This window comes from Cavia porcellus, unplaced genomic scaffold, assembly GCF_034190915.1.
Source record: "Cavia porcellus strain 051 isolate PalLab524CR breed Dunkin Hartley unplaced genomic scaffold, mCavPor4.1 scaffold_4, whole genome shotgun sequence".
NCBI lineage: Eukaryota > Metazoa > Chordata > Mammalia > Rodentia > Caviidae > Cavia > Cavia porcellus.
Genome location: NW_026947487.1, coordinates 118336779 through 118346828, shown reverse-complemented (window position 1 = coordinate 118346828; position 10050 = coordinate 118336779). Strand labels below are relative to the sequence as shown.

Below are 10050 nucleotides of genomic sequence, written 5' to 3'. Positions count from 1 at the left end.
CTGCCTCGCTGGCTTCTGAAAGCTGAAATATTTTCAGCTAAATGAGAAAATGCTCGCTGCTGGACGGCCCACGAGAGCTGTCACAAGTGTGATTTCTGGAAATAAACAAGAGCCAGAGAAGGCCGGCCAGGGCAGAAACATAAGTCAGCGCTAATAGGGGCATAATTAAATTAGCCCTTAAGCAGAGGTGCCAAGCGACACATATTTTTCTCCTGTTAATTCTAATATGACCACCGCCGCACGACAGCACAAATTTGCACGACTCTCTCGCCAGAACTGCTAATTTTATGTTCTGCCCTTGTACATATCAAATAGCTCCCTCTGCTCTAGCAAACCAAGGTACCGGGGACATAGAAATTCATATTTTCCCCCTATCGTTTAACAGAGTTTTGCTCCGTACAAACTGGTTCAATAAACAATGTTTATTTTTTATAGGTTAGTATCTCGCAGGAGAAAATGAGATTTAAGTTTTGGGAAGATTTATTTACATTCTAACATGTTTGCTGGGCTCTGCCACTCAATACTTCAATGACTTTCTTCCCAAAGGGCAAAAATCTTTAAAGCAGAACAGAATTTATTTAAACAGCTGGTTTTTTGCACAAGCATTTTTATTAATACGTAGACTTGAATTATGAATCGTGGATACCTGACGTGTACAATTTGTAAACACAGACAGGTACCAAAGCTGGCCTGTTGGGCAGTGAAATTCGCAAAGACCACTACAAGATTAATTACTGCCAGGTTTGCTGAAGTCACGGGCCAGGCTACATTTGCATATTAAATACATCTTTAAGCGCTACTTAAAATGGGAGTCAAATGACTAATTCTGATCTTTTTTTTTCCCAAGGAAAAATGATAACATTATGCTTAGGCCGAGAAATAAATCTTTCTGTTACTGCTCAATCCTCAGTTATTTAAAGTGCACACCCCTCCTTCGCATGGAGGCGTGCATACTACTTTTTGTATTAAGAACAATGTGACAAGTTATTAAAAACACACAGATGAATCAGGTTGTCTCAATGTAACCCTCCAAAAGTGCCTTAAAACCCTCTTAACGTAAACATTAAATATGCTGAAGAATGCTGTTGTAGTTATGTCTTCAGGATTCTGTCTGGAAAGACACAAAGGCAGGAGAACATTAGTTTTTGAAATAAAGTGTACAGCGCCCCACGGGAAAGACAGGAGGACCTGGGGTCTCTGTGAGTGACAGTGTCTGACAGCCCCGACGCCAGCCTTCACTTTCCAGGGGCCGCTGAGGCGCTGAGACCCGGCGGGGGCACCTGCACCCCAGCCCGGAGCAGAGAGACAGCTTCGAGAAGTGACCACACCATCCGCCGTGTCCACCCCTGTCTGGCTTCACGCCTTGATTTTCAGGCACAAAAAACCCCTGCCATCCCCACCCCTCGCCACTGCTATTGGAGAAAAAGAAGCAAACATTTCTTAAAGCATGATTGGGCCACCAAGAAGGATCTAAGTCGCTCCTGTGGCCCCCACTTCCACCCCAGACATCTCAGGGACACACAGCTCTGGACTCGAGCTGGCTGGCCGCTGTCTCAGCCCATCACAGAGGGGACGCCTGGTAACTGACACTTGGCTTCAATACTTTAAATACCCTTCCAGGGCCTGGCACAGGGCTCACGCGGCGTGGAAGGGGTTTCTCTGCCTTTGCATAGCGCCGGGAGAAGAGATGGGGGCCAGGATGGTCTGGGGTGAAAGCCAGTCTGTCCTCCCCGTCCCCGCCCCCACCCCAGGGCGACTCCAGAAGTCACAGCGCCATCTACCGGGCAGCAGGAAGGTGGCGGGCGCAGGAGGAGGCTCAGGACACCTCGGGGGCTGCCACACACTTGGAGGGACAGAGTCACAGCAAGAAACATCACTCTAATTAAAAGCACGGGGAAGCAGAAGCAACCTCTGCCTTGCACGTTTCTGGCCTCTACTAATTGTAAAAACTTTCTCTAGTCTATTGCTGGGCCCCTCCGAGCCCCCTGGGAGAGAATTTTCCTTTTTAAAGTAAGGAAACTATGCTTGTCAGTTTTCAAGGATTTCCTAGCAGCTGTACGTTGCTGGATGGAAGCTGGTTTCTCCGGCCACCTCAGCTTCCACCGCTCTCCCGTGTGCTTCCTGGGGCTGGGGCAGGGGGCACACGCACACACAGACACGCACGCACAGACACGTACACACACACACGTGCGCACACACACACACCCTGCTCCTTGGCACGGAGCTCTGTAATTCCCCCCGGACCCGAACAAGGGTTCCAGAACACAGAGCGCCAAACTAGGATAACCCAAATATTATTCTAAATGCTTTTTTCAGACACTTAAGCAAAATAACTTTCATTTTTTGAAGTTTATATAACTTCTCTTTAGGAATATAATCAAGCTCCGATTTACATATGCCTGAGGTTGATCTCTGGATTTTCTTACACAAATAACCGCCCCGTCGCCCTGGTCTCCCCGCGGCTAACACGGCTGGGTTGTTTTCAGATGTGCACACCAAGTCTTTTCTCTTCGGAGCGAAAGGCAGGGGGTTCTTGTCCCGAGAAGGTGCGATCCTTTGCAGTGTCCCGTGTTAGCCGCACAGCTCGGCGGAGAGGATCAGCTGCGGCCCGGAACATTCCCGTGCGTCCATGTGCAGCTCTCCCTCGGTCTCGACAAGACGGTCAGAAGATTTTCAAAAATAGGCAACACTTACATCTACAAACAAAAATTACCATTAAATGTATTATCACAATTCACCTATTTTTAAAGATTTTTTAGTGACTCTTATTTCTCTTCACTATGAATCATTTTTAAAAAACAATCGTGTCCTCGGAGCCCGAAGCCTGGCCTGCTGTTGTGTAACTATTACAAATTACTTCACTGCGTGTGCGTGTGTGTGCACCGAACTGTTTGCATTTTGTAACTTAATTTCCCACTCAATAGAGTTTGAAAGATCTGGACATTATAAAGGCAAACTCATTTTCTGCTGGATGAAATGAGAAAATGAAAAATTGAAAAATTCATTTTATTAGGGAAATTCAGTGGGGACCGGTCGTTAGCCCTGAAATAAGCCAGGCCGCCCTGTTTACCTTCTGCATCGTTCGCAGGCTTACTGATGAGAAGAGCAGCCCCCCTCCAGCTGATGTTTGTGCAGAAACTCTAGAGTCTGCTTCCCCAGGGCTGGGGCTGGGACCGGGCTGGAGAGCGGGGAGCCCCGACAGCCGGCCAGGAGCCCAGAAGGGGTGCAGGCCGGGCGGGGGCAGAGGGTCGGGCCCTGGGAGAGCCGGGCACTCACAGTGGCGCGTCCATGGTGTCTTCTGGTCCTGACTCCAAAGGGAAGGTGTAGAACCAGCACAAATATCCAGGAAGTTGGCCGGGTCGCTAACTAAACAGTCAGTGATGAAAGCACCACAAAATAAAACACCGAATGTGGGGCTTTCCATAAGGGAAAAGCAAGCCCTGGAAGACAGGAGGGCAGCACTGGCAGCCTGACTCCTGCGACCCGGCCCCGGCTCCAGCATAGAGGCTCCTGGCCGGACTGCCCGGTTGGGCTGACTGCAGACCAGGATCCCGCCTGGAACGCCCCAGCTCCTGCCGCAGAGCCAAACTGAGCTTCCCTGCAGAAAGGCACCGGGACGCGGCCACCCCTCCCCGGCAGGCCTGCAGGGACAGGAAATGTTAACCATTTTAAGCACTTTTTATTTGCATTTGCTCTGCGCCACCGCCACCGAGGGAGTCGGGAGAAATGTGCTTTTAATGATCGCGCCTAAAATGAAGATGGATGGATGGCGGCTGCGTCGGATGAGGTGTCCCCCGGAGGGAGCCGCGGTGGCATCTGCGCCCCGGGGGGAGCCCTGGGACAGGAACGACGTCGCTCCGGGTTCCCACAGAAGGAAAGAGAACACCAATCTGCCTGTGGCAGAGGAGCTCCATTTCAGATCCTCTCTCTGCTGGTCACATTTTGGCTGGTTACCTTAAGGAAAGCGCCAGGGTTTATGATGTGGAGAGAAAAAAAACAGAAAATAAAATAAAGGATTTCCCTCCAAATTAACGACACCCTGAAACACAGTGTTCTCCTTCAAAACCCATAGAGAATTTCTTAATTCCTCGCTCCGATCAAAAGCTGCGGGGAATTACATTTTTCTCGGTTCTGTTACCCTCTGCTTGGACCGATGCGGGTGAGTTTAAACAAACAGACGGTCAAGAAGGGGCTTCGTGCAGTCTGAGGATCTCAGGGTGACCCGGACCCCTGGGTGGGGGCAACGGCAGTGCGGGGAATAGTCAGAGAGAGGAGAGAAATCAATCTCCAGACCTGGGCGAAGCTAAGACAGTTGCCAGCCCATGGTGAGGGACACAGAAAGCCCGCTGCTCGCGGCCTCCCTGTTGAAATTCTTCTGCCGGAAAGATAAATGACCTACTTCATTCGAGAGTGTCAAGAAGAGAAAGCAAAACAAAAGCCCTTCAAAGTATATTTGCAGACTATAATCTCCTGTGCGCCGCCGGGCCCGGGACCCCGGAGGGAGAGGCGGCTCCCGGTGGAGACAGCAGGAGCCTCCATGCAGTACCCAAAGGTCCAGGGCTCGGGGCACCCTCCTGGGTAAGGGCCTCGGGGTGCAGGGCAGGCTGCCCCTCCACTGCCAACCAAGGCTCTGCACCTCACTCCACGCTGCTGCACAGGCCACAGAGGACATCCAGGGTGGCAATGCCGAGTGGCACCCAGGAGATCTGTGAGACAGGCAGTGCCAGCCAGGCAGAGGGTCAGTAGACAGAGGCCCGGGCACACCCCTGGAATCCCAGCGCTTGGGAGGCTGAGGCAGGAGGATCACAAGTTCCAGCCTAGCCTGCGTCAGAGACCCTGCAGAAGGAAAAAATCAGATTCATGGCTGCCGGAACCCCACAGCCCACCTCCACAGCGGCCTTTTGTTTGAAGGAAAATGACAGTGTCTCCAGGCCGTGCAAGGGCCATTGCCCTTGACCCCTGCACAGATTGCAGGAGAGACAGCCTTGCTCCCCCACAGTTGGAGGCACCCCATCCCCTCATCCCCGGGGATCCCACGGCCTCCCCGAGCCCGGCCAGGCAGGGCCAGGTGGATAAAAAGGCACTGGGGAACCCTCCCGTTTCCTCTCCCGTGGCGGTGGGTGGGAAGCTCCAAGCTGCCCCTGGGAGTAATTTCTCAGCGCTCATCTGTGTCCCGCAAAAGGACGGTTCACACAAGGCCCAGGACACTAACGGCAAAGGGGACACAACCAGGCTGCCGTGCAGAGCAATGTAGGAGGCCTCTGGCCGGGGAGGAACCCGGTCCAGCCACCAGCCTACTTGGGCAGCCTCCTGCAGCAGCCGCCCCGGTTCCCTGACCCCTGCGCTGGTGCCCGGCCTGGCATCTTGGTCACAGGGGATCTGGTTTTCAACTACACTGGGGCACACGTAGCCCCCACTTGACGTGAGTGGACCAGCAGCTGGCGAGGGAGAGGACCTAAGACCAGCAGAAAGGACGTGCTGGGAGGAGGCAGAGACGGGCGCTGCCCAGAGGCGGCTGACAGCCTCTCTTCCCCCTCGCTGGGCTCTCTGAAGTTCCAGAAAATAAACCAGAGGCGGCATAAATGTGTATGCAAAGAACGGAGAGACTGCACACCCACGGGAGGGCACACACACACACACACACACGCTCACATGTTTTATGTTAGAATTATTTATGTTAAACACCAGGCTACGTCTGGGGACTCTAGGTGGCTTTTCAGTCTTTTGTCCCCGACACCAGAGTGTCCCTCTGAATGTGAACCAGGCGTTTCCACGGCCCTGGCCAAGCCCAGTGTGACAGTGGGCACTTGCATCCCACCATCGCATGGTGACCAGGCTCAGGGTGGCAAGGGACAGGGCCGGCTGCAGGGAGCCACAGCCACGATGGGCCTCCCATAAATCCTGGAAGGTGACGGGCGAGCTGGCAGGAGGAGCTGGGAACCGGCACACGGAGGAGCCCCTTCTGCGAGGGCAGGCAAGATCCCGGGGCTCCCGTTAGTCACTTGATGAACTGGACTCGGGGCCCACTGCCCTCAGGGGCAGCCGGATGCTGAAAACAGTTTTATGAACCTAATAAAGCAAAGGAGGGGAACCCCAGGAAAATTGTAGCTCGGGGTATGAGCGAAGACCAGCGGGCTATATTTACAGAATCCGGGGAAAGCTCCCGCAGAGACCCTGGAGCCCGGTCCAGCCGCCGGCCAGCGGCCACCACTGAAGAAATCTCACAAGGCAGGCGTCCTCACGTCCTTCGCTTATATCCCGAGCTACCATTTTCCTGGGGCTCCCCTCCTTTGCCTCTTAGGGACGTGCTGGACACCAAGCCAAGCACGCGGGGAGGACAGCTCAGGAACCTCCTCCAGCTCCGCCTCACAGCAAGTGAGGGCGAATGGATCGGAGCACAGAACTCCAGAGCAGGCGGACCCGGCAGGCTGCGCACACAGCAGTACCGGCCGGACCTCCGCTTCGGAACCAGCCGGGCCTGCGCGCACCTACGTCCTGCACACAGAAGCTGTGCATGCTGCTGCCGTGTTCCGGCCTCGCTGTTTGTTTTCTTTGCAGCCCTGGAGCAAAGGCTGCTGGGCCGTGGTCCCAGGGAGCTGCAGGCCTTCCGGTCACGGCAGCCACCCACCCTCCTCGGTCCACCACCAAAAGTCCAGTCCCTCTCCAAGGCCACGCGCTGGCCACGCCCTCCAAGTAAGAACCCGGTTGCACCTTCCACGCATGCGCACTCCACTGTGATTCCTACAGGCTTCCTTGCTGAACCGGCTCCATCCGGTTGCAGTGGCCGACAACCGCTCACTCCCGCCCTCCCAGGGGTGGAGGCGATCGGGAGGTCCCCGAGGGTGCAGCGTTAGCTGTCCAACTCCTCAGTCCCTTATGCAGCCTTGAAAGTCAGGACAGCCCTTTTTTTTTTTTAAGCTGCCTTAAAATTCCATTGCTCAGGGAAGTTTGGGGGGGCGGGGAGGACCCTGTGGGCTCTGCAACCCGGGAACATGATGTCATCCGTCACCCACGCCCGCAGAAAGGCCCTGCACCAACAGCGAAGCCAGCCCGGGGCGAAGCACAGGCTCTGATTCATAACGCGGAGCCTGTGTCACTGGCGGACTGTGACAGATGTCCCACGCTCACACGGGTCGCTGATGGCAGTGAGCCTGCAGGAGGGGACGCAGCTCTGTGTCTGTTCAGGTTTTCTGTGACTCTGAAACTGCTCTAAAAATTCATCTCAATAAAAAGCTTCTTAGTTCAGGGAGAGGTGGCACATTCCCATAATCCCAGCACCTGGGGAGGCTGAGGCAGGAGGATCACTGTGAGTTGAGGCCAGCGTGGGTTATACAGGGAGCTCAAGGCCAGCCTGGACTGCACAGACGCTGTCTCGAAAAGACAAAAAAAAAAAAAAAAAAAAAAAACTCCTTAGTGGAGTGGTGTAAGGTTTTGCTTTGCATATTTTCTGCCTGGTTGGTATTTCCTGGGAAAGGATTTGTAGAAAGCAGAGCTCACATCTGAACAGGACAGGCTTGAGACACGTGGTTGTTTCTTTCCACAGCCTCATTCACAGTGGCCATTTGGCAGGGACCTACCCAGGGGACAGTGTCCAAGGCCAGCCAAGCAGGGAAGGTTGTGTGACGCCTTAGCTGTGGCCACAGCCATAACAGCCGACGTCCTTAGGCAGCATCCCCAGCATTCTGTCCTGCTGATGTCCACGGTCCTGACTGACCCTGAAGAGTCTCACTTGGCCCTCCCAGCCTGCCACCACATTAGAGGGTCACGCTCCCACCCGCTGAGGCCACCACCCCACTTCAAGCCAGCCAGACAGACAGACAACTGGAGATACAGAGGCCAAGAATGACGGAGGGGGTGGAGACTGGGGAGCAGGGAGGCTGCTGTTTCCTGTGTGGCCCAGGTGGCACCACCTGGTGACAGTGGGAAGTCACAGAGCCATCCCAGGCCCCGGGATGCGTGCCGTAAGGTGTGGCCGAGGTCTGGGTGCGGCGCACGTGGGAGACCCTGCGGCTGGACAGCTGTCCTGGGTTCCATCAGACACCACGCTGGCTCATGGTAGATCTGGGGACCCCAGGACAGAGGGAGCCCCTGGGCAGCTGGCTGTCATACAGGACCACCAGGGAAGGGGCACAAGTTGCTCCCAGCCCCAGATAGGAGCCCGGAGGCTGCCACCTCCTCTGAGCAGAGCTTCAGCCTCGCTGGGCCTGCATGGAACCGCGTGGGTTGTCAGTCGCATCCCAGAGGCAAAGCTGTCATAGAGAGCCTGCTGCAAGGCTGGGAGTGGGCACTGTCGGCCAGCTCCAGGAGGTGGGCTGGAGACCACGGGGCCTGGGCCATGGAACCTTCCTCACGCCCCACTGTGGTTGCTGCCTGGACGGAGCCACAGACCTGCCTACGGTGCCCCTGGCTGGGCAGCCTTGAAATTGGCACTAGGCTAGCTCGGGCCATCAACCACAGCTGCTGACCACACCCTCCCGACACTGCCCCGAAGGGGGCACCGTCAGAACCCCACTCAGATGCCCAAGCCAAGGCGAGGCAGCAAGGGATTCGCCGAGCTATACGGCCCACAGCAGCAGAGCTGGAGCTCAAACCCACACTTGGCTATAGGCTGTCACTGCCTGGTCAGCTCAGGGCCACGGGGTGGATGCCTCCGGCTCAGGCTGCCAGTGACAGCCTGGAGCTGCAGGAGACAAACTCCACTCCAATCAGGGCTCCCCCAAACCACCAGGACACAGAGCACAGGAAGACTTCTGTGGGAGGGGGCACGGCCAGCAGGCCCAAGTCACGCGTGGCCTCCCACAGGGGCCCTGGGCTCTCCACGTCCCACTCCCCATGTCCTCTCTGCACCTCCCAGGCCACAAGCTCGGTGCCAGCCGGGTCAGCATGTGGGCTCTGCAGGGCACCCACCGCAGGGCACCGGTCACCCTGGAGCATAGATACCGGCCAGCTCCTCGATCTTCCTGTGCTGCAAAGTCTAGCAAGCCTGTGACGCTGCCGCCTCACGCAGAGGCCCAAGAGTGAGGAGAGACGTCTGTGCACAGCAGGCCTGGTGGGGCCAGGCCACTAGAACCTTCCTTCAGGACCGCAAGTGGCAGCTTCCGAGCTGGGGACACTTGTTAGACCCAGAAGCCACAAATCCCACTTTCCAACTGTTAAAAAAGCTGCTGGTGCTGAAGATTAGCAGAAGACTCAGCTCAGAGTTCATAAACTGGGTGTGGTGGTGCGCACCCATCATCCCAGCCTCGGGAGGCTGAGGCAGGAGGACTGAGTCAAGTTGGAGGCCAGCCTGGGCTACCTCGTGAGACCCTGTCTCTCCACCCCCACCCCAAAACAGAAGTTTATGTAAAGTAATAAAGACTGCACGGTTGTAATAACTAGAGCAGAGAGATAAACAGAGGTCAGAACAGCCGTGGGTCACACCCGCGGCTCCTCAAGTCAGTGCCGCGTTTAGAAAGCTCCTGCAGAGCCGGGATGGCAGGAACACTGCGGAACACACAGCTCCCACTCCAGAAGGAGAAAGCCCGGAAAGGGGAACTGAAAACAAGCAGATGGGTCCCCACGCACGCGATCGAAAGGGTCTCTCCTGCAAGAGGTCAGAAAGCAAAATGAAACTGCAAATCGATGGCTGAAAAGTCACCCCGATGTAGGTGCCAAGCCAAACTCTGCCCTGTGTGCAGACGCTCACGGAGCCAGGAATGTACAGCGGGCAGGCGGGCGAGGCTGGGGGCACCCAGGAAGCCTCGCCCCTGCATCGTCAACAAAGGTGCTCACCACTCACACAGCCTTCCTGGTGAGCAGTCTGACGATGCGTTTCACAAGTTTTACAAGCACAGCCCCGCACTCTCTGTCCCTTTGCTGAGTTATCTTGGGGAAGAAAGGCAAGAATCAGGGTCTTTAACAAGCAATCTCTGTAACAATAAAAACAGAAGCAACTTAGATGCAGGCGGTACGTGATGACATTGGTTAAATCTACATAGTAGAAGGTTCTGCCAATGTTAAAATCACGTAATTTAAAGATACTTAAAGATCAACAAATATTCACCATCTAGT

At 55.2% G+C, this 10050-nt stretch overlaps 1 protein-coding gene across 1 annotated transcript; it reads right to left on the bottom strand.

Moving 5' to 3' along the window:
• Window positions 1-2334: 2334 nt before the first annotated feature.
• LOC134475817 (uncharacterized) lies at window positions 2335-8618 on the bottom strand. The gene is made up of 2 exons (XM_063247748.1): window positions 3277-8618; window positions 2335-2696 (listed from the first exon to the last, which is right to left on the bottom strand). The coding sequence occupies exon 1, from the start codon at window positions 5824-5826 to the stop codon at window positions 4828-4830; it is 999 nt and encodes a 332-aa protein (XP_063103818.1). The 5' UTR covers window positions 5827-8618; the 3' UTR covers window positions 2335-2696; window positions 3277-4827.
• Window positions 8619-10050: the final 1432 nt, after the last annotated feature.

Bases quoted from the DNA above. Each gene is read 5' to 3' on its own strand.
- LOC134475817 (XM_063247748.1), bottom strand. From the start codon at position 5,826: ATGCGATGGTGGGATGCAAGTGCCCACTGTCACACTGGGCTTGGCCAG.